Source organism: Acipenser ruthenus, chromosome 6, assembly GCF_902713425.1.
Source record: "Acipenser ruthenus chromosome 6, fAciRut3.2 maternal haplotype, whole genome shotgun sequence".
Classification (NCBI taxonomy): Eukaryota; Metazoa; Chordata; class Actinopteri; order Acipenseriformes; family Acipenseridae; genus Acipenser; species Acipenser ruthenus.
This window is the reverse complement of record NC_081194.1, coordinates 19,218,929-19,244,067: the sequence shown is the minus strand read 5'-3', so window position 1 is coordinate 19,244,067 and position 25,139 is coordinate 19,218,929. Positions and strand designations below refer to the sequence as shown.

General features: G+C 35.7%; 1 protein-coding gene across 2 annotated transcripts in view; it reads right to left on the bottom strand.

The window, feature by feature from the left end:
• Positions 1-1,037: 1,037 nt before the first annotated feature.
• mthfd1l (methylenetetrahydrofolate dehydrogenase (NADP+ dependent) 1 like) overlaps positions 1,038-25,139 on the bottom strand; it is a 93,131-nt gene continuing 69,029 nt past the window's right edge. For both annotated transcript variants that reach the window (XM_034017271.3, XM_034017272.3), the window contains 2 exons: positions 5,197-5,314; positions 1,038-1,479 (listed from right to left, as the gene is read on the bottom strand). In XM_034017271.3, the coding sequence (XP_033873162.3) occupies positions 5,225-5,314 (90 nt within the window). In that variant the 3' untranslated portion in view covers positions 1,038-1,479; positions 5,197-5,224. The remainder of the gene's footprint in view (positions 1,480-5,196; positions 5,315-25,139) is intronic.

Below are 25,139 nucleotides of genomic sequence, written 5' to 3'. Positions count from 1 at the left end.
TGTGTTGTCTTTCATTGGCTATATCTGGTTGCTCTTTTTTATGTTCTACATTCTTTTTCATGTCTGTTTTTTATTATTGTAAATTACCGTGCTTATTCAGGCACGCTACAATTTGACTGGGGAAAGATAAGATAGGTTTATTTGAGTTCACAAAAAAAGAAAATGGTAACCTTTTCACTTCCTTTTTAGCTTAATTATTGAGCTTATTGCTTCATTTAAATTGTTTTCTTTATGTTAAGTTTTCAGGGCATTTTGTTAATGCACGTCTATTTTAGTTTTTTGCTGTTCTACATGTTTTTAATGCAACTGTTCATTTTAACCATTTTTTTACACAACATTACTCACACACGTTTGGTCACCATCATAACTGTTGCATGAAACCGGAGTGTAATAATCCAGCACCTCTGCACTTAAGCATTTGTATGACAGCTGACAAGTGTTCAGCTGATATCCCATCATGCCTGTCTTCTTAAAGACGTACAGCCTCTATACATGAACCCCCAATATCTCTCACAAGCACCTGGGTACATATTTTTTACGATATCACAACAAAAGAAATACACTTTTTTTTGGTGCATATGTATAGCTATTAGTACTATATATAACCTTACAGTACAATAATACGACAAAAAATGGACAATGATAATACCTGAAAAAATTAATATTTTTAATAACGTAGCCGGTGCAAATATATTATTAGGCGGTGGATTGCAACGATCGCCGGCTTGTTTTGACCCCCTGCATTCATTGTCACTATTTTTGCTTTGAAATAATTGGTTATTTTTTTAGCAGTCACTTTAACGTTTTAGTCTCTCAAAGAGCTTAACACAGAAAACCCACCCCTTCAACTCTCTGATTGGTTAAATGTTGTGTCAAGACGTAACACAGCTGTCATGTGGTTCCAAGATTATTTTTTTTCTCCCCAAAACGTGCAAGTGATCTAGTCTGCTAGAAGCACAATCAATCCTTATTGTTAAAGGATTAGTAGTAAATGAAAAAGAAAGACAAACTTTAGAAACATAAACCATATAAATGACTTATTTTAAATAAATGTTTTAATTATCAGTTACAAGCAAACATAATGCTACTGTTAAGTATAAAAAGGGTTTTCAAATTATGATCAGCCAAATCATTCCATAGACAATCTTAAGACTTAAATATAAAAAAATGACAAATGTAAAGTAAACCATGAATAAGATACCCTTCCAAAAATACATATTCTTCCACTGTTAGTACATGAAAATTGTAACAGATTTTTTTTGTTTTAACTTCGGCACTTTTGGTAGGTTTTTGTGCAGCATTTGGAAAGTTTATCAACACTGCAAATGAAGTACAAAACATTCAGTAATATTTATGCGGATTCCAATAGTTGTAGTTCAGATGGCAGCACAATCTAGTTTTGCTTTCTCCATATCCTCCAGAGGCATTCTTTCAATCCAATTCTTGCCCAAGCACAGTGAACATACATTTTTGTGGAATCTGGAAAAGCAGAAAGAAAAAAAAAAAAAAAACATTAAAATGGATGAAAATTAAAAGAAAACTGGCAGTACATTAAGATTTGGAATAATAGCATTGATACCTGGTACATTTGCTAGATACAGGTATAAAATTTTTTAAAAAAAAATGAGATTACTAAACTAGCAACCTATTTTTTATATCTAAATTATGGAACGAATTCCATTCCAATTCGATCAGCTTCTATTTGAGCATCTGTTTTCCCCTAGCATGGTGGTTTACTACGTGATGAACTGGGATATCATACTGGAGTACCAGTACTCAATGAACCTCTTATAGCACTCGCTGGGCCATAAAACAAGATGCTGATCTCAAAAAGCTTTCAGGTTTATTTAAGAGCTCTAACATTCTGGCAAATGCTTTGTGAATATGGCCCTTTGTCTAAGCTTTTTACTGTACAATTGCTTATTTTTAGTGGTTAGTTTTTTTTAGATCTATATTGAAAATTAATGCCCTTTAGCTTTTGCTTTGACTTCCTCTGATTAGGTTTTCTGTATGAACACATTTTACATTGTATCAATTCCAGCATTCTGGATTTAATCCCAGGTTTAAGTCAAATGGCTTTGACAAGCAGCTCTGCACCGATGGTTCCCTAACTGGATTGGATCTTAATGTTCACTAATGTGTTTAACTGTGTTTGACTAATACTGAAGAGGAAGGCACCGTAAAAGACTGCAGTACTTAGGGATGTAAACAAAACTCCTGCTGCATAGCAGTGTCAACCATTCCAGGTTTTAATATGTGCTTGATTAGCCCCAATGTATAGGTAACAAGCCCCAGGGTGTCATAGTAAAACTAGGAATGGATCAAACTGCTTATTTCCATTCCTGCAATCATATTTTAAATAAGGTTACATAAGTCATTATCAAAAGAATCCTTACATGGCCTGTGTTTTCCACTATGGACAACTTACAGACAAATTTCCCACTCCATAGCAAATTTTATGAAGGCAGTCATTTTCCCACATGCCTCCTGCACCTCTTTTAGCCTGTAATGTGTACAGTGTGTAAGGTAAGCAGAAAAATATGTTTATATTCTTGTTTTGTTAAATGCACATTATGGAAAAAAAACACACATTATGTAAGGCAGCATACATTTGACTTGCACGTTTATGTAGACTTGGATGGAACTGCTACATTTCTAACACATAATAAATGAACAGCCAGAGCTTTACATTATTGGTGTGTCAACATCCTTTAGTGCTAATAATATCACTGTAAAGGGTTTACAGGTTCGGACAACAGTAAAACAAAATGACCAACATCTGTCAGTGGTTGTGAGGCGGTGCACTAGATCAAGTGAATTAGGATGGCAACTTAAAACATGTCATTTCATTTGAAGCATGCTGTCTTTTCCTTTTGCCACAGGCATCTTTCAATGAAAAATGTGTGGTACTAGGTAAAGACACAGCATTCCATTCCTAATGATCCACAATCTAGATCTGAAGGTCATGTTTTTTTCATTTACAAAAAATATGAATCAACTAGCATAGGAAGTTATGAGTTTCACAAATTATTATTATTTTTAACATTTATAAATACTGTACATCGGCATAAATGTCTTCATTTAATTTATGTAATCATGTTATTAAATTGACCAGAAGAACACTGCATAGTCAATACAAGACTAGGCAAATGATGAAGCCATATTACAATCAATTTACAGTCTGTAAAAATAAAAATTATATTTTTCACTTTCAGTTTATTTATCCCAAATAGGTACCATACAGTCCCATAGGCCGAGACAAATGCACTGTTAAGGGTCGCGTTCACACTGACACGTTATAGTTAACCTAAGGACGCGGGGCGGAGGCACAGAAATTTATTTTCGCTCCTGAAGAAATCTTTCCAGTTGCTGCATTGTATCAGCCCACGAGAACACAGAAGCAAGCAGTGTCAGTTCATCTCCCCATCCCCTGACAGGTAGCAGAGCAGAGAAAATATGGAAAAACTGATCGCTGAAGTGGGTAAATACCCAGAATTGTATGATCCTGAAAATATAAAGACAGTGAACGCAGAGACAACATCTGGATTTTGATATCTGAAAATCTGGGACTGGGATGTTTACCAGGGTTTTCTTCTAAATAATACCATGTTTCTGAAACAATCTATCTATGTCCGATTTTAATCATAATTTGATTAAATAAATTCAATTTTAAAAACTAAAGCAAAACACGGTCAAAAGCTTAAATTGCTATGTACTATTAGCTGGCGGGTATGTTTCGGGCTAGTATCACAATGACAGAGGCAAAAATAATGGCTGTTAGTTAGGGGGTGCAGTTAACAGAGTCCAAGGATACACGGGGGATTAAAAAAACTAAATTAACTTGGCACTGACAGTGGTAGGCAGCAGGTCACCCTGTGAGGCTACACCACCACCCTCCACCACAACAACAACAATAAAACAATTACAGCAATTAATAAATGCTTAGGCAGTAAACAACGAAGGATTATTAACAAACAATTTTTTTGTTACTTTGATTCTCTTAATAAACGATTAACACAAAACCCTTTTTCTTCCTTTTAGTTTTCATATTTTCTTTCATTAGCTTATGTGTGTGTGGGGGGGTAATTTCTGGTGTGTCTCTTTAAACTCGTTATGTTTGTATCTTGGCGGTGGGGGGTTGGGACCATTTATTTTCCTTTTTTTGTTGTTTAATTGTATGTTTGTATATATGAAATAAAGTGCCATTTAAAAAAATACAAAACATTCAGCAACTTGACAGAGGGGCAAGCTGCTGAAGAGACCGCGCCGTCTCCATCGACTTGCACACCACAATGGCACAAAAGAAAACATAATGATGATCCCGTTGGGGAATACCTGATGGCATATTTACAAAATAAAAACACCAGTTTGCGGGATGAAGATGAGCTGTTTTTGCTCAGCCAGCTTGCACCGTTGAAACGCCTCTCACCCCAGAAGAAAGCACTAGTAAAACTAGGTATACAGCAGCTCATTTATGAAGCCCAGTTTTCTCCAGCAGCTACTGTGCAATCCCTCCCACTCCCAATGCTCCCCTCGAGTTACAGTTACAAAAAGTTTTGTGTGATTACCTTAAAACAAACAGCCAATCTCTATCGGGATGGAGCTTTGGTCCCACCATATCAAGCACCTCCTCAAACTGATCGCTTTTCATTCTGAAGCACTGGAAGAATCTTGCACTGCCGAGTTTCAGTTCTTTAACTAAACAGTGGTACTCCCCAAACCTTTTTCTGATTAATTTCATGTACCCACTTTCTTCTTTTTAGTTTTTGTTTTCTATTCAAGAACATCAGCAATAAAACCTCTTCCTCATCAATCGTGTTCATTTCCACCCACTTCTGCAGTGTCTATAAACCCCCCAAAAAAATCACTTGCTGCGTCTGCTGTCCCTAAATGTGTACGGCCGCCACATCAGTGAAAAATCTGCAGTGAGGTTAAGGTTCGTTATTAATACATTGCATTTCTTTTTCAACAATGTAACAAAAAAACAGAAAAAAAACAATTATACAGGGGGATTAGAAAGTAAGTTTACCCTATGTGACAGGTATTTAAAATGTATAGCTAGGAGCAAGGGGTTGTGTCCTACACTCTGGGACCCTGTTGTGAAAAATAGGACCCCCCCTGGGATGCTTAATAACTGTATCAAGCATAACAAAAAAAAAAAAAAAACTGGGCTCAATACTATAGCTAGCACATTACCTTAATTGTCTTGGTTGAGACTGGTAACTCAGAATAAGCCAGTGATCTGCTCAGTCTCAGGATCCAGGTCAATGTCATAGAAACAGGGTCTTGTGGGAAGGCCTGGCATTGTACTCATCTGTAGGAAAAAGAATGCAAGTTTATTTACAAAAACCTGTGTGACACTGGTAAATCCCACCATGCCTTTCACACAGCGAACAATAACACTCTTTGTGCAGCTGCCTCTTCAGCAAGATGCTGCAAGAAAAATAAATATTAAAATAATAATTATAATTCTACACTTCGGCACAGAAATATGCAAGAGGAAAAAGCAATCAAATTAGTCCTGCAAGTTATTCTGCTTGTCCCCAGTCCAAGAAAATCAATGGTTTGTCTACGCTTTTACTTTTTAAAAAAAATAGCAGTATTTATGCGAGACCAAGTATGCTTTAGTCGCTCGTTAAAAAGTACGTCTCAGCCGTGAAAACGACTTCTTTACAACATCGTATAAAAGGTATTGAACAATTTTGAAAAAAAAACAAAAAAGCCCTTCAAACATTTACTTTGTATCTCATGAGTAAGGCCCTGTGAAAATCGCGGAAGTTTTCTTTAAAATTCACGGGTAAAGTATCGTATATCGCGGAATGTACAGAATATTATTTAAAAAAACAAAAAAAAAAACAGCAAATATACAGATAGATGCACTGACATCAAAATTAACATCAAAGTTACTCAAGCACTTTATAACAGCTTGTGAAACGATGTTGTAATTAACAGCCTGTAGGTAAAGTGTATCTGCTGCAAGGACAGCTTTCAGTTCTAGTACGTCAGGTGCATGTTCACCATTTAGGTCTTGCAAAACAAATACAATGTGTAACCCATACTGATCTTGTGCATCTGTCGCCTCGTCAGTGTGACCACTGACAAGCAACCAGACTTTTACCAATTCCATAATCTCCTGCTTGTGATACTCTGCGACTTTTAGTATTTACATCTCAGCTCGGCTGATGAAGGAATCACTCCACCATTTGCTACACTCTGTCTGAAGAATTTCCGTAACTTTTGGTCATCCAATTTTTCAAAAGGGATATTTGCGCAAGCAAACACCTCTGTCAAGTCAAAATTTAATAAGTGGACTTTTGGAATATGGAAGTCACCGTTTCTTGTTTCTTTGCAAGTAAAGCAGTTGCAGTACTGCTCTGGATTTCCACCTTTCTCTTTTCGTTGAATCTAAATGCCTGTCAACAGACGAGTTTCGGTAGTGATCTACCAGTAACGTTGCAGGACATACAGAACAAGAGCTGACCTCCATCGCTGTGTAAAACTCCTGCTGATACTGCTTTACGTGACCTGCTGCAGACACATTTTTAGTCTTTTTAAAGACATCCGTTTTCTTGTTTACAGTTTGTAGTATTTTAATTTCCCGCTTAGATTGCAGATAGTGACATTACATAATCACTGCACATAGCAGAGCTGTACAGTTTTGTTAATGTGATTTATTTTTTATTTTTTGTATTAAATAAAAATAATTATAAAATTATTTTTATTTCTTAAGAATATTGTAAAAATCGCGGTATTGGGCTAATTTCACAATTTCCGCGCAGCCCGTGAAATCGCGACTTTCACAGGGCCTTGCTCATGAGGGAATGTGGTCTAATATATTTATCTAAAATGACAACCCCCTTAATTAATTACCAATACAATTTATAGAAAAATATTTGTAGGGTATGTGGTATTTATAGTCTGCATTTTCATGGCAAAAGATATTGGGCAACAGATGTTAAAAGAAAACACAGCTTAATTTATTCTGCAGAGTCAACAGAGAGCTGCTACATTTAGCTTTATAAGTACCGCATTGAAAACATTTGGTATCAATCTCTTAAAAACAACTGTAAGCCTCACACCATTTATCTGCTTTTGAAAATGTTTCCATTCACTGCGATCCAAAGAGATGATGAGTATCAGTTTTATTTTGGAAAACCTACTTCCAGGAAAACATGATGTCCTTTAAGAATCCAACACCACAGAAAAAACTGGGGCAAGCATGGAGTTCTGCTTAGTGTACCCTACAATCTTTCTACACATACTGGGTGGTGGTTTTAAATCTGTAATGCTTTATTTTAGTTTCATGACACTACATTTAACCCAATGGGTGGCCGAAGCACAAATCAGTTTATTGTGCATTTACATAATCCCGTTCCTTAGGACTAATGGCTGGTTTCACTGACCCTGGTGAGACTAATTATGGACTACCCAATGTTACCTTGAAACCAGCCTTACAGAGTTATTGGTAAGATTCATACAGTTCTAGAAATTATTTGCAAGAGCACTAATTTATTACAGCAAACAATACCTTTACTAAATTGATGTTTGCCATCTTTTGTTTCTGTATCCATGTGCTACAGATTAATGCCAACTTCAGGACACAGAAAAACAATTCATTTTTGGCAGGGTTTGGACACAGGAAGAACCTAATGCCAAAAAGTCTACAAATACTAATTAACAATTCATATTTATGTGGGCTTATGAAGCAAGTTCATAATTGGATATGTGTAAGTTTCTGAGAGGAATAAAACAAATATTTTTTGACATGTATTCGTATTCGCCAGAAATTACAAAAATACCTTGCACTTATTTACCGCCTTGTCAAAAGTTACACTACAGTTTCAAACAAGGCAAATGAAAAATAGCTCTGTGTGATACGCAAGATTAATATATATATAAAAAAAAAAAACAGGATTCCCACAGCAGCTCTTGAGCCTCTATTTAAAAGTTTTAGACAGCAAAAAGTAAACAAACCAGATTATGCATGTGCAAGCACAGTGCTCTCTATGGAGTGCTTTAGCGTGAATGAGAATCTCATGTGACAGAAAAAAAAGCAAACACATCATTCTGAAATGCCTCGCTTAAACAGTGCCCAACTTGCTGTAAATGTTGTGTAGTGATTTTCATATAGATTGCATACATTATATATTTTTTGTTGCGACTTTATGTAGAATGTAATATAATGGCTTTTATCACTTCAAACGAACGAATATCCGAACAAATATTTAAATTATGAGCGAATATCCGAAGGTGAAAATCCTGTGTTCGACCCAGCACTACAATTTTAACAGTATATGACTAGCAAGAAACAACATAGCTGCTTGCAGGAAGGATATTATTTTTGTAATTTACTTTATTTGAATAATTTACAAAAACAACACACTGGTGTAAAGGATAATAAAAGACCAAACCTTCCCTTTCGGTTTATATAACTGGGCACCTAGAAACATGTTGTCAACAGAATAACATACTTACCTTTTTAAAAACACTTTGAATACGTTTCTGGAGGTTAATATAAAATCGGTCAATCAGGTAATCCTACGATTGAGAGTAAGAAGAGAAATGCACTGGAATGTTATGTGCTGGTTGTAAACAACAGGCATCTACTGTACAGCCAGACATTCCCACAGTATGACAGTTCTTTCACTTTCCCAATACATGAATCTCACTGACTGATGACTCCCATGATGGCGCGACTGCAGCTCAGACACAGCTTCAGTTTATGTAACATGCCACTCCGCTGGCCAACAACAGATTTTCCCATCAAGGCCAGCCAAGAAATGCTCAAGCTCTCGGGCTCTGCAAGAAATATTTCTCTCAGAATAATATCAGAAAAACGGATAACTGGCTATGCAGGATTGTTATATTCTGTATTTCTCTCCTCGTATAGTTTGACAGTGTGGAAAATGACAGCATGCTTTATAATAGAAAGACATCATTATGGGAAATGTCGGCCCTGGTATGTTTATTTCAGCTCTTACACATTTTTTTTACACTGTGTGGCCTCTTATTTGCAGAGCCTGGGTGGGCTAAATAAAGAAATGTGCCATGTGGATAACCTTCCAGTGTTTGATAATGAATATAACAGGGCTTCATTTTGTGGAATACTGTTCATGTTTTCAAAGGATCACCTCATTCTAACTTGGAGACAACCCACTGTCACTGTACATCATGCTCCGTTTGAGATGCACAAATCGATGAACAAAGAAATTATCATTTTTTTTCGTTTTCCATCATCTTCCCATTTACACTGACTGAACCTTTGTTATTAAAAATCTTGAATCTGGCAACATAACCCTCTGAAACTATCCATGACACTGCCTCTATTCATTAAATATACCACTTTCTTTAGGGTCAGTCATACAGCTGCTGTAGGTCATGTGTGAGAGACAGTGCTATAGTTACAAATCAATACATTTACCTATAATCTCAGATCGTATTCAGTTTAAAATATTAGCAAAAGGATCTTGCCCTTTCAGCTGGATTATTATCCATTGGGATATTTTGTATTATATGAGCTGTTGTATAAATTCAAAGCAAAACAATACTTGTATTACATGGAAGTTCAAAAATTAGCATTGTGGCCACATCTGGGGAGTGATGTTGCACTAATAGAGTCAGATCCACTGCCTAGTAATCAGTGGTGTCAGTCTAGGGCAGAATCCCTACAAACTACGAAACCAAGAACAAATGTTCATGTATTTCCCATGGTTAAAGAGGTTATAAATCAAGGAAAATGTCATACATCTGCTCATTTTGATAAATTTGCAATAACATAAAATTAGACGCATCACCCCCACACTACCTAGAAATAAAGGTTATTTGACTTAAGTAGTAATTAAAATTATGTTGCATTCACAAAAAAGCAGTTCTGCTGCAACTGTATTTGAAGGCTTTTCCCACAGCTACGCAATTAATTTTAGCTGGCACTATATCAGCAAGTCTTGGCTAAAAAAAAAAAGACAGAGCACTCTTGAGATTTAAGTTTTCATTTTTTACAGACAGTGTGAGTACAGATAGGACTGACACATCATTATTGATAATCACCACGTCATTCATTTTGAATCCTTGTCTGTACCTGAATTCATCACAGGAGGTCAAAAAAAAAAAAAGTTGGTAATACTTTCATGTATTTTGCCTGGCTGTCATACCTTTATACATGTTCTTTATTGAAAACATCTCTCTCAGTGAGCCCTGAAATTCAGTTAGCCTTTGCATTCCAAACCACTGCAGCCTCAGATTAATAAGATAATTCACTGTAAGCCTTATTATTCATAAACACATAGCTACTTTATAAATCAGGTTTATGTGCGGAATTTAATTTCTGTCATTTATTTGAATAAAATCTAGTTAACTACCTGACGTTTAAAAATACACGAAAGGCCCAAACTATCCCATAGCAAATCTCGCACACAAAATACAAAATGCTAAACAGTGGTATTTCGGGCAGAAGCAGCATTCAACATTCATTCAAAGTACGTAACAAAGTAAAACATTATATCTATGCATTACATATGGTTCAGTACTTGCCAAACATTATAAAGGCAATTATTACTGTGATTAGCATAAACCCTAAAGCTAATGCCCCAGAGTAAGAGAAAACAAAAAGCATGCTCACTGCACAGAAACATCGTGTTCTTAATATTTTAGGAAGCTCTGGGGTGCAGTTGCGTTCCTTTTTCCCCCTAACGCGACAGTGACTTGAATGTGTGTCAAATCATTTCCAATTGTGATTCAAAACACAATTAGTAACATGAAAAGCAAGGGGATTCTGTGAGGTGTTAATGTAGCCACATGAATGTCTTTCATATGAACACTTGGATACAAGAATCTATTTGGAGCAATACCCTCTCCAATGTCATTACAACAAGAAGGAATAAAAAAATGTATCAGTTTAGCTATTTCTATTTAAAAGAACAGATTACATTTGTGAAAGCTATTTCCCCCTTGGTACATCCTTGAGGACAGGGTGTATACCTAATTTATCCTTGTGGTGAACTTGTACATCAATCAATCGATGTCCTTCGAGAAGAACTGTACCTCTATGACATGAAATTCACCTCTATGACATGAGTTCCAATGAATGAAAGACAGTTGAAGGACAGTACAGTACATTGCTTGTACACTCCTTAGTCAAGTAAAATGTACTTGAGAAAGTGTAAATTTCTTATTACCAACTCCAATTTCTCCCATGTCCACTCTAATACAGGACACAGGAAATATGAAATCTGGATTTTGGCCTGGTGACTGGAGCAATATTTATGGACCTATTGAAGAGTATTCTGAGAAGGTGGGCCTACACAATACACCATAAGCTCTAGGATTAGAAGCTTCTTCAATATCAACTGGGCCATTAATTGAAAATGTAACATCATTAGTAACACAATAGGTTATAGCAATGGTAAGCCTGAGATTTAGTGTCTCGTAATAACGAAAGGTTTATCTGGCAAGTAGGAGACAAATTCCAACTTTCTCGCCTTATGCCTGTCAAGTGACATCCATATGCTTTTATACTTCTTATTATGCACAGATGTGCCTTAGAAATGTGGTTGTACTTGAAATCAGGAAACGAGAGGTATGTGTTTACAATGTAAGGTTCCATTTTGGTCTGGCTTATGAGCCTCTCTTTAATGCTGTTAAATAGATATTTGCCTTCAGGACTTCATGTTGTTTTTAAACTTCTATATTATGTTAGGTGAAAACAGTATGCTTTTTATGTTACTGTTAAAGTAATTGTATGCAAAGCATTATATACAAAGTTAGGTAATACAATATTTAAATACAATGAATGAATGACAGCACAAATACTGGCATATAAAGGGTCGATGGAACTTGGCACACTAGGCAGATTAGTTTTCTACATGATTGGTCCTGATGCTTATCTTAAAGGAATTTGTTTAAAATGCACTTATAAAAGTTTACCACAATAGAGGCAAGTATGATAAAGCACATAGAGGTTTGGTAAAGCATGTTAAAAAACAAAACAAAAAACATGGCAAACAGGTTAAAAAAAGAAAAGCATGGTATAAGCATGGGAATCTTGGAAAGCTTGTCCTTCAAGTTATTAGATCTATACTACATCAATTCAACTAACAATGTATACCCATCTTCAAATCTTACATCTGGTATTTGATCACAAATATTAAAAGTAATTTCATTAAAATCACACAAATCGCATTACAGAAGGCACAAAAACGCTACTGATATGTCCTCAAATCACTATTTATTATGGTTAAACTTACACTTTTAATGAACAGATCGTGCTTGTTGTTAATTAATCTGCTAACAGAGATCACCATATAAATCAAATCCAAATAAATTGAGAGACACACTGTTCTTTGTTTACTCACCTAAAATGCAATGTTTGTGACAAATTGGAAAACAATTGGTATTATTAAAACAACTAACCTTAAATACAGACCTTTCTGAATGCATATTTTATTAAACAATTGAATTTAATTGTATCTGTAAAAATACTATGGCAGGCAATGAAAATAACTATAGCATTACATTTGAAAGCATTAACTAAAGCATTATATTTGAGTAAAAATGACATGGAAATGACCCCATATATAAAAAGAGCAGGGTTAAAACAGGATCAAATAATGCCATGCAGCAAATTAGAATCAACTGACCAGTCAAATGTTGTTCTGAAGAGAAATACAAACAATTATTCTAATTTAATAAAACAATTAAACAAAGGCATGTGAGCTACAAATCACGACTACCAGAAGAGTAAACAACCCACCCAGTCCACTGCAATAAGTATTTCATTGTAGCGCCCACAATTTCAATGGAACTACTATAATGTCTGCGTTCCGACATGCCGTTTTCCATGAAACCCATTCTTTCTAAAACCTTAAAGTTTTGTCAAAAAGTAAAACAAAATAGGTCTATTGATATCTGTATTGACACAATCTTAGCAGGAGAAGATTTTAAAAAGCAAAGTCCAATAAAAGAATACCTGTGCTGTCAATTGTCTTTGTATTGTAACATTACTGGTATGGTTTACCTATGTTATGTAAATAAGAACATAAGAAAAGTTTGAGAACGAGAAAAGGCCATTCAGCCCAGCAAGTCTATCTTTTCAGAATAGCTCATACCCCTGTGTGTGGAATTCTTCTCCATCTTCAGGACTAAGCCACGTTTCTGTAATTCCAACAATGCCATACTTTTCAGTTGACGTGTGCTTCTAGTTCTAACTATTTATTTCTGATGCTTCTGGCATTGAGACACAGGCTTTTCATTTTTGATTTTATGTGATTTACACCTTTAGCCCTAACTAGAACTTGATTTTGGTTCACACCCACTCCCCTGCCTATTTTAAATCATTTCTGGTCTTCCTGAGGGTCCATTCTATGCTCCGTGCAGGAATATCTGCTCCCCTATCAAGGTGGAAACCATTTTTCTTTTCTCCAGTTATCTACAAACCCAAAAACCTTTTCATCTGCATTTATTATCTAACCATATATTTAAGCCAATTATTCTGTTAAGCCTCTCCTTCGCCACTCAGAACTGCAAGCACCCCGGAGAAGATTACTTGACTCCTTTTCTCTTTAAGCCTGGCAGAGAGTTCAGTGAATCCCTCTTTCAGTAACCTCTGACCTCCTCTCATGTATGTTATTCGTCCTACATGGACAATCACTGTTGGTTCTGTACCAGCCCTGTTTGTGACCCGATCTACTCTGTCGCTCCCATCTTCAACTCTGGCACCAAAGAGACAAATAACACTCCTGTTTACTGGGTCCCTTTTGCAATTGAAATCCCCCACTATGATTGTCTCCCCCCACTCTGTTGATCAGCAGGCTTGCTAGTAGTACTAGCACTACCCTCCAATGTATTACTGGCCTGTTCTGTACCTGCTGGAACTCTTCACTTCTCCTCCTGGTCACTATCCGACTCCTGTTCTTGTAGCACAAGAGCAAGAAACCCGTTTACAGGTTCTGGACTCTCATGCGTGCTGTTGAACTCTGTTCTACCCTATTCCCCCTTTTCCTTTTCCCTCTAACTACTCTACACTCCCTGTCTGGTCCACCCGCCTCCCTCTGTGTATCTAGTGGGACCACATGCAACTACACCTGGGAGTATAAACTGATCTAACTCCTTGATTGCCCACTGCTGGTCTAGCTGCTCTGTCAGACTAGATATCACATCTTTGTGCTTGCTTTCTGCTCTGCAGCTAGTGCAGAACCTACCAGGTTGTTCCTCTGTACAAAGACCTGCTAACTCTCCTGTCAGCCACCAGATCTGCAACAAACACACTCCTAGTTCTTTAGCCAGGATCACTACCTTTACTATGTTTTCTGCTAGTGGTGTCATGCCAACTTTTGCAATTTTAGCTGGTTTTAGATATTAATTGAGATGTTATTGCTAGGTTCCTTAAGCGCTTTTTGATTTAAATAAATAAGTTGATCAATCTGGTAAATCGGATATTCCTCATCTGTATTGTCGCACAGAAAAAGTACTTGGTGTAATTTAGACCAAAGCTTTATTGACAAATGTATATATTGTGTGTGTTTGTAGCTTTACAGTCTTATAAAATTGGTATTAACATGCTGGGTTGAGCTAACAAACCATGCAGGCCCAATAACGAACGAACAAACAACAAAGCAACACAGCTGGTGTTAAAAATATCCCTTTCAGGCTTTAACTTTCAGCATACGCACGTTCCTGTACCCAACAAAAACGATAAGACAAAATTACTTTACAGAAATAATTATAATAAAAACCTTCTGTCCCCAAAGGATCACACGAAATACAGCCCTTCTAACTCTAGTGCACTCTCAAGTAAAAAGCTAGAAATGGGAATGTTTACCTCAAGGCTGTTAAAGCTGTTACAGCTAAAAGGATATTTATAGGTTGTAGCAAAACTGTGTTCCATTCTTTCCTGAATAGCACCTACTCTAAATTGCATGGGTTTGCACACGCACACACAGTCCTGTATCTTCACTATCAGACAGTAGAACCCCTAAGAATATAAACCAGACCATCTGGTATTTAAGTTAAAGATTCAATTTAATTGTTACTTTGATAAATAAATAAAAAAATATGCATGTCCTCATTTTATTTATTAGTGAAATAATTCAATATTGTGTTTCAAACCTAAAATGATTTGTAAAACTCTATATCCTGCAGGATATGCTGGTGATGTAGTGTTCAGGGTGTGGTAAAAGCTTACACCATGTCCCTTAACTGTAAACACCTAGTTATCTAGAGTCATGAGCAGACTGCTTACTGAAGAGAGGCCTCTCAGTTGCAACCAGTCGTAGCAGTCACAAACACAGCCATTATAAGATAACTTTGATCTACTTCAAGGATGCCTCTCTCACACATAAAACTGCATTTGTTATAAATTTGCTTCAAATGGTAATAGAAGGGTATCGCTTGATAAGATTGTGTCTGATAATTAGAGGTTGTAGGCGGTCCCCAGCAAATGGCAGAAATGGTGGGCTGTCTTTAAACAGTCATGATTACCCTTCACGAAGGGACCTATCTAAGCATTCACTAAGCACTGGTGGCTCACGAAACAACACAAGTATGAAGACACTTATGGTAGCCCAGTCAGATTAATTACATCCACTATTTTCTTTAAAATATAGAAGGGTGTAAGTGCCACCTGCATAAAGAAAGATATAATAATTGCAGTACAGGTGTATGTACTACAGTAGTTTGAATGTTACATATAAAAAGAAGAAACCAGAGACTGTGGACGGAATACTACTTTTTCTGTACAAGATACTCAACAACTAAAAATGAAAACCTAGACTTCTTGGGGCATATTAAAATCAGTTCAGAGCAATACACACTGAAGTAACCAATCTTGAAGAACTGATTGTTAAAATACATGAAGAAGTTATTTCACAGCATTTCTAGAAAGTTCAAGGCTTGCGAGAGCTCTGATAGGGCATGTAACGAAACCAGACAGTGTGCTGAATAGATACCATCAGCCAGCTGTGTCACAGTCCAAGGTATCACCAGGCTCCTAGTCTTCAGAACTGTTTTTCCATCTTTTTTTTTTGGCCACACTCCTGTATATACAATACTTAGAAGAATAGATTATTTTAAGATACTTCTGAAAAGAATAACACACTAACTTAGGACTTTATATTTACCTTACTAATGTTTTTACTGTTGTATTTTCAAAAGTGGCTTTCACTACAGTAAAACATTTGAACATTGAAAACTTTTTGAAAATGTTTTTATTCGATTTCAAAAAAAGTTCATACCATATTATAAACTGTATATACTCTGAAATGTGTTAAGCCCTAAAAGGCCTTGCTTTTTATCACTGGTGTAGTAGAACTGTTAGTTGGTAGATGTGGTATACAGTTAATGTTTAAACTTGAACTTGCGCCAATAAAATTCATTTCAAACATTCCACTTTGAAACAAACAGCTCTCTCGCAGGGAAGCATTTGCACACTAGTGTCAAGAACATTAGCGCTGGCCTCTTCCACCTAAAAGGTGTTTATCTCATTTTAACAAATAAAACTGTTGCTGCTGAAACACAATTATTTCCTGTAATTTTAAAGCAGACAGCGAAAGTTCTGCTCTTGTAAAAGCAGACTGGCAGTGACGCTACAGTAGAGCTGTAGCCTTTTAGAAGCATTAAGCTGGGATGCACCTACCCTCCTATCAAGAGGTTCCATCACAGGAAGTTTGCAAACCTAAGTTAGAATTATTTTGACCCTTGACCTTATTAATTTTTGTTATCCGAGGCCTTTTACAACATGGGCGTTTTAAAAAACTGAAACCGATAATACATTCAACTACTTTAGTTAACAAAGAAAAAAAAAATTATTATTATTTTACAAGTAATTATACCATTGTTGTTTTAAATCTATTTTAATTTCAAATGATCTTTCCAGTCCAAGATTATATCTATTATAATTTCTAATGAGAGGCAAGGTCAAGCTAAACTAGGCTTTAGTTGGAGTAACACTGTGTGCAGCAGGAAAAAGCTGGGTGGTGTCAGTGTTGGCAGGGAGTTAAATAGGAATAACATATGAATACAAAATAATATTAATTAAAGAACAGCATTAAGTCATATTTTTAAAAACATGTTTTTACCTCCTTAGCATTAACTAATAAAACAAAACAAGTTAAATGAATTATATTTATAATGCTGAGTAAAAAATGTGTTAATCATTTAAAAATGAACAGTGCAGGGCTATGAGAATTTGCCAATGTGCATGCTGCTGTGCAGCTGTGGAAGTTTGGAACTTTTTGCCTTATACATGAACATTAGGTAAGCAGATCACTGTCTGCAACAAGATTTACATTATTTTGAAACTGAACTGATGTGCGGAGTTTTCTATATGAAGAGGATACAGTGGATGGCAAGGCAGCAGCAGTGTTTAGTTTCATTAGAGGAGCTTAAAAAAAAAGCAGACAAGAATAACGTAGGTTTGCCCAGGGATGATTTGTCCATTGTGAGTTTTCACAATCGTTTTCATCTTTGAAAACCTAAATTTGTATTCATGAAAACATCAATTTTTTTTATTCATGTTCCCAAAGCTAACTGCAAAGTTTCAACGAGAATAAATACCTTAATTTATATTGTATATTGTAATTTATATAAAATACTTTCAAAATACATAACACCCATCAATTATACTGGTTACCTTTTACATTTTTTTAAGGATATATCATTTTGCAATGTTGTAGATTCTTTAAAAAAAAAAAAAATTAAATTAAAAAAAAAAATAAGGAAACATTTTTATAAGAAATAAAAAAACCCACAAAAAATCTGTAATTTTGACCCGTATTTGAAACATAGTTATATACCACTTAATCTGTATCCGATTTATCTTTCTATTATTATCTTAATAATAGGTATACCCTCTACATAAGCTTCAGTAGTTCAAACATGGTGTTTGAAGTTACATATATGTAGTGACACTCTCTGCATAATCCCATTAAAATACCACGGTGACTTTAAATTGCGGTAATTACTCTTACAAATTAGATGGAACCTTTCACTGCATTAACCTCCCATTAACAGATCTTCTTAACCTTCAAATGGTTTGTGCCATAATTGCTCATTAAGTAAAATTTTGGGTTATGTTTTGTTCACTCCCGCTGCATTATGTTTTGTTCACTCTCTAGAATAAGTGCCCCACCGTTTCCTTTTACTTCATTTTTATATCATTGTTGTTTTCTGTCATAGCGTTTTACTTGGCAACAACAAATCGGCCTGCTTTTCAGTCACTAGAGAGTATTATTCACTCATTAAAAGTCCCTTTAATTGTGAAAGGCAGCTGCAAGGAACATTAACAACTTCAGAGCACATTTTTATTTCTTTCATGTGGTTTAATAAAGAAACCTCCATAAATTGTCCAATGACCTCAAGCCATTTCTCACTCGTTCCAGCAAAACATTTGCTTTTAAAGATAAGCCTTTGAGAAAACAACAATTTGCTAGTCTTACAAAAATGGAATTACTATTTTTTTTTTTTTGAGTACTGTATAAAAACCATCTCCATTTGGAGCGATTTGGAGAAAGAGCACAATTCTCAATCATACTTTTAATAGAACCATATTTTCTTTGAATTCATGCAAGTAGTTGAATGTAAAATGTCTGGAATGGAGGAAACAAAGCAGACTATCTTATGCAACCATTTCAGAAAGGTTAGTTTTCTAATCTGGAAAGAAAGTACACTTATGGAAATCCTGGATTATATGCTTGATTTGATTTAATATATCACTTGACCCTTGTAAACACACAAAAGGAAAAACATTTCTGTTTAATGTCCCAAGAATCACAATTTGGTGGATTAATCTTATCATGGTTTGGCTGTAAAAAGGAAAAAGCCATGGGAATTTTGTTATAAAAGTAAAAGATAAAGAAAAAAAAAAAACCCTCTAGCATTTGTCAGGGAGCATTTTCATTTGGTCATTCTGAATAGATCCCATTGTGAAAGCATCATATGACTGTGCAACATTTATAAAGCCATCAACTTTCAGGATACTTACTACTTACCAGTTTAGTCTGAAAATCAATTTTGCACTGGACAATACAAACCAGCCATTAATAATGCAGTTTAATATGCTGTCAAATAAAATAACGGTATTATGATCAATTTGACCAAAGATCAAATCACGACTGAAAAGGGCTTACAAAAGTAACCATATAATTAATTCTGGGCAAATCCGTGAAACTACGTTCTTAATAGGGTATATAAACCAAGTATACTCCTGGTATATGTATTTTCAACACTTGTTATTTATGTTGAATTTCATAGTGTTACAACAATTAGGAGGTTAAATCAATAATCATAATCAGGAGACGTCAGTGTTGTTTTTTCCCCTTAATATTCTTAATGTACAGAAGGGGTGTGGATATTTAGCTGAATGATTTATAGTCAACTTAGAATATGACGAAAGGTCTGAATGTTCAAGTTCAAATGGCTGATATAGCTGGCCTCCTATCCAGCCTATCCTTTGGTTCACTACCCAAGGAATAAGCCAAGCCATAACAAATTACCTAGTGGGGAACACCTTTATATTTAAAGCAGGAGAGAAAGTCTTTCTAATTTCCTTTGGGCTCAGCACTTATTCAGTAGGGGGCCTCGGTGGAAACTCACTTGGAGAAATAACAATAGTGATGTCACCCTGCTTAGTAAAGAAGGCGGCTTCACATATTTTGTTTAGTACATTTCACCACTCTCATCATGTACAGTACTATACTTGTTGCAGTATGTCAATGACTCCAGTTAATCATTTAAAAACAACACTATCACTGAAGCAGCAACCTGAAATCGTGTTTATCCCTGGGTGCGTTATTATCTCCAGACAACATGAATGATCTGATCATCAAAATGAAAGAATACTTATATATCTAATGCGTACTGTGCAGCAGTCATGCATACATATTGCAATCCAAACAAAAGAGTGCCAGGAGAATCTTTCAGAATCCTACACTACCACAACTAGATGCCATAGCAAGAACAACAGTATAGTGCATGCTCAAAATAAATTGCACCCTTCAAACAAAAACTCAAAACTTTTACTCATCTTAGGATAGCTAGGTTCAGACTGAGACCCCGTTCACCCAGGGCCACCTCAGATTTAGGTCTGAACCTAAACCTGTTCACATTTGCGGTTTAAGGTGCCTTTGCGCAGTTCACATGTGGCTGAAAAGCAGTCTAAAATGTGGCGAATTGCTTGTTTTTTTTTTATGGAACGATAGCCTGAATGGAAGAGCTACCGGAATATACAGTAATCCTTGATTTGAAGCAAATTTGTATGGTATATATTAAAAAAAAACAAAAAAAACATATATTATTGACTATTTTGACTTAATGTTATGGTGTGTAACAGGGTGACGGTCCGAGCTTACCCCCACCCAAGATCACATTATTCTCTCAAGAACACGGAGGTATTTAGAACGCGGGAAACCACTAACAAGTTGCTTTGACAGGTATTATACATATTTATTTTCGTAACGGATACTTCACTCAGATTGCAAATGACTATCAGGTTGTACGTACAACGATTGACCACCTAATAATAGTACTACTGCTCCCTCCTAAGGAATGACACGGCATTAAATACATTACACATGTTTCTTCTCATTTATACGTATTTGTTTAACCTACATGAATACCGTCTTTGTTTACAAACACGATTGTTAAACTATTCTATTGTTTACTCGTTTTTATTATAATTATCATTATTATTCTCTAGTCCCTAACCATTACCACTTCATTGAGGGAAGTGCCCTAATCTAAAGACAGCAATGCACCGTCACATATCAAATACACTTCGCTCAACAACATGCACGATACGTAATAAACCACTGCTCTATCACCAGCATAACAACTTAATATTTTTGCATGAGAAGAGTATTTTTTTATGTGTGTGTAAAAGCAAGCAGCTAAAGAAATGATCATCATTTTAATGTAAAGACGCACACTTCTGTAGCTATGTATATCATTGCGTGCAAAATAAACAATGGCAGCTGAATATGCCAAGTCGCCAGCATTATTGATCATCATTGAAATCCACAATCCTGCAGTTTTTATATTCATCGATTAGTTACTAAATAAAAGGGAGAAAAGGTAGACAAGTTAAGCATAATTATGAATGCAATGCAGCTCGTATATTATGTGAAAGAAACAACCTGAAGGTTAACCCGCTAGATTTTTTTTTTTGTTTGTTAATATTAACATCTGCAGGGTAGGGAATACCATGGAAGGTAGCCAAATAAAGGTCTTCTTGTCAATTATTTGTAACGGAAACAAAGTCAACTAGAAAGTAAAAAGATAATGCACTGCAACATCAATCACAGCCTTTCACTTGCTATACCAGGAGGATAATAGATTTAAGATTCTTGTGAAAATCAAGGGTAATAGAGTATTGTAGATGCTGTAGAAAAAGGTTAAGGTTGCATTCTGGCAACACTTTTGGTTCCCAAATTAAATAGCTGGCAACCAGCTATATTGTTCAGCGAACAATATTTTATGGTGTCTGCAGCTCAAAGGATTCAAGACATAGCTTTCGGTAATAAACCTGGACTCGTCAGAGTTAGGATCTTTGACAAGAAACTATTGTCCTGTGGAAACAATGCACTTTTGTGCATTGTCTTGACAGGGACAATGTTGCTGATTATTCATCACACTGTGACGGACTGTATTGTGCTGCAAAAATAAAATTCAATGAGTCAATTCAGTGATGAATACTTTTCTGTAATGTACTATAATAAAAAAATAAAGAATAGATACAGTCTAGTAAAGTATAGGTATATTTCTTAATAAATACTATCCCCAAGCCAAGTCTTGCTCAATTCATGTTTTGAATTACTGTATTAACCCCGGAAAGTATTTAGACTCCAGTAAGATCCCGATTTATTACTATGTAGAAGTTTAATTTCAAGTAAGTTACTGTCTAAAACGGGAGTTAATTTATTTTTTTAATTTAGTCGTCGCCAATGACTTTACCCCAGTTTTCTCCCCAATTTGATATCGCAATTGTATTTTATTAATCCCGGTTCACCGCTACAACCCCCCGGCGACTTTAGGAACGGTGGCTGACACACGTGTCCTCTGAAACATGTCCCTGCCTAGCCATCTTTTTCGCACTGCAGATCCAGAGAGAAGCCATCAGACCTATAGTGCCGGAGGACAACACAGATCTGAATGGCTCCACAGCATGTGACCCTTGTCTTCCTGCTCCCTGTTCCCAGAGCCAAGATATGATGTCATCAGTCCACCTATGAGAATGCTGTGACCCCAGGGTCAGGGAGAGACAGGTCTGGGACAGGAACCACGGCAGTGTTAATTAAAACCACTGCTTGTATTAATACTGATCTCCTCTGATAACGCTCCGTTGGTTTAGCTTGGATGCCTTTCGAATAAAAATATAAAAAAGCGGGTGCCAACAATATTAAGGCCAAACATGCAGGTCGAGGCTGCCTTTCTGACTGCTTTGTGGATTACAGTTAAAGCATGTGATCCAAACTGACACAACACATCTGGCTTATGGATTGTTAATATAAATTGAAAATAAGGCAGACCTCATGACAGAGGCTCTAATTAACTCTTCATTATACTTTTTCTTTCATTGAATGGAAAGTTGCTTATAATTTGTAATTCTGTTTGACCTATATTTACATTATTTGGCAGTGTAGCCCACAATAAGACAGTAACATTGATTTATAAAAAAACTCATTATCCAATATTTTATTCGTAACTACCTGTACTGCATTTGCTTCGGATTTATTTTTCTAAAAACTGAAAGAAACAAAAACAAAAAGCAATGCATCACATACATATTTAGCCTGCAGTATTTAGGCCTATACAACCCTACAAATATGAAGTGGTCTGAATTTATATCTTCTGTAAACCAAAAACTCACCTGACCACAGGTCAGTGAAGAAAACTATTACAAGTTTACAGAACAGTGAAAATATGCAAGCACCAGAAGGATCCTAACACTTCTCAAAGTATGATGGGAAAAACTGTTAGAACATCCTCGGACGTAAAAAATAGAAGTTGCAACTTCAAGAATTCAAACTGTTGTATAGTTTTCCTGTCCATTAATGCTGTTCTGTTAGGTTAAAGGAAACAGTAGCAAAGGCTCAATAGAAACTTTTGTGTATGTCCAGCGGGTAAGTGGTTTTGGGTTAACTTTAACTTCCTGGCAACGCAAATGCACACGCTCAACCTCAAGGTCTACAGTGTGAAGAGCACAGATCCATGAAATCAAGGCGGCTGCACCAACGAAGAAAAAAAAGCAATATTTCAGTAAGACAGAGATAAAAGAAATCTGATTATCTATATGAGGATGGTGAGATAGTATTCTTCAAATTTTGCTGTAATTTGCGTGATTAAATATCATAATGCCAGTTGTAAACACGTAGAGAATAAGAAAGCAAATAAGACGGCAACAATGGCAAAGCACTGCATTCTTCTGTGCTGAAAAATGAAGACCTAAGGTACTGCGCTCAAGACGGAGCTTTCCCGAAGTAAGTCAGCTAAATTAATTGTGTATTTCATTATTGTTTAGTTTATTTCTTTCCATGCTACTTGCCTTTAATGAAGCTATAATTAGCAATTTTAAACCATGGCCGTTTCTTAATTGAATTATAGTTTCTGATGACAAAGAAAAGAGCATAAACTATTTTTCTAGCTATACAATCCTTTAAAGGAAATTGATCACTCTACTGTGTAAAGGATGTGGTAACTACACTACACACTGTTGGTTTCATAAAGACATTCTGTCTGGAGACACATCTTTTTAAATCTTGCAAATAACACTGCAAAATTAGCAAAGAAACAACGGAGAGGATTAATTATGCATTTACATTAAAAGGGGCTCTATTTTATCCTGCTAATTATTACAATGCCAGTAAAACACTAAACTTGTGGAGTACTGTACATAAGAGTACTCTCACATGACATTGCTGGACTGTTACTAAACTGTTTCATATTTTGTATTGTTATTGTAAATGCCAACAATAAGCTAAACAGGTCTTTTCAAAACACCTTTATTTGTAGACTGAACTACTGTGTTAGTGGAAGACTGTAAATATGATTCTCACAGCTGTGCTGGACATTTGGTTTTCTGAACTGTTGTAATATAATTCTTATGTTTTCCTGCTTATTTTAATGCCAGCAATGAGCCAAGTGATGTTTATAAACATTATGACAGGTTTGAAGTGTCTTCACATGCTTTACTTACTATTACAGCAACAAGAGTCTGATTGAAAAAAATTAATTGTGGTAACATTTATTAAATTGACTTATTTTAACTACCAACATTATATTCAAATGCCATATTTAATTAATATGTGAATAAAAAGAGGGAACAAATGGAATTGGCCATTTTTGAAAAACAATATTTGGTATTCCCAAGAATGGAACAATTAGTAGCTCTAAAGATAGTTACAACTGAAGGCAGTGCAGATGCCAGTGTTTTATGCAGTAATGTAAAGCAATTTTATGCAGGCCACCAGTTAAGCATGCAGTCTATATCTATGATAACAACCGACAGCGCTGCACAGGATCAGAGGATGACTCAAAATCAGAGGCAGAGCCACAATAAATTGTTTAAAATTTAAATTTAAAGTAAATTGTAAAATTGTTGAGATACTTGTGTTGGAATATTGTTTCAAAATTGTATAATCCAACAAAAATAATATATTAAAAGGGTTAATGCGTGGCCGAAGGTTTTTCACTGATAAGTTACCCTTTCTCAGTCAAAACGGCAAGTTTCTCAGTATCTAAAAAGCTTTAGAGGGAACGCTGCTTTCCAGCCCAGAACACTTGACAGCTTCATAGGGAGTTCACAGGAGTAAGCCAGGATTTTGTGGAGCTGTTGCCGAGCTTACTCAAATATAAGGAAATTGGTGGATGATGTGATTACACCAGAATAGTGTTCCTTTCTTGAAATCTTGTAACTTCTGCGTCACTCGGAACTGTGACTTCATTGCTTTACCTTTACTCATGTTCTTTTTTTAATTTCCATGAATTTAGTAATTCCAACTGGTTTTAGCCAGTAGACCACTTACATGACACAGGGTTGCTAAATGGTAAGATTACTGTCAACATCTGGAAAAGGGTACTAACTGGTAAAGCTGGGACTAAAACAAAATTCCACATAAATCGGAACAAAACACTCGACCAAACTGGCAATAAGT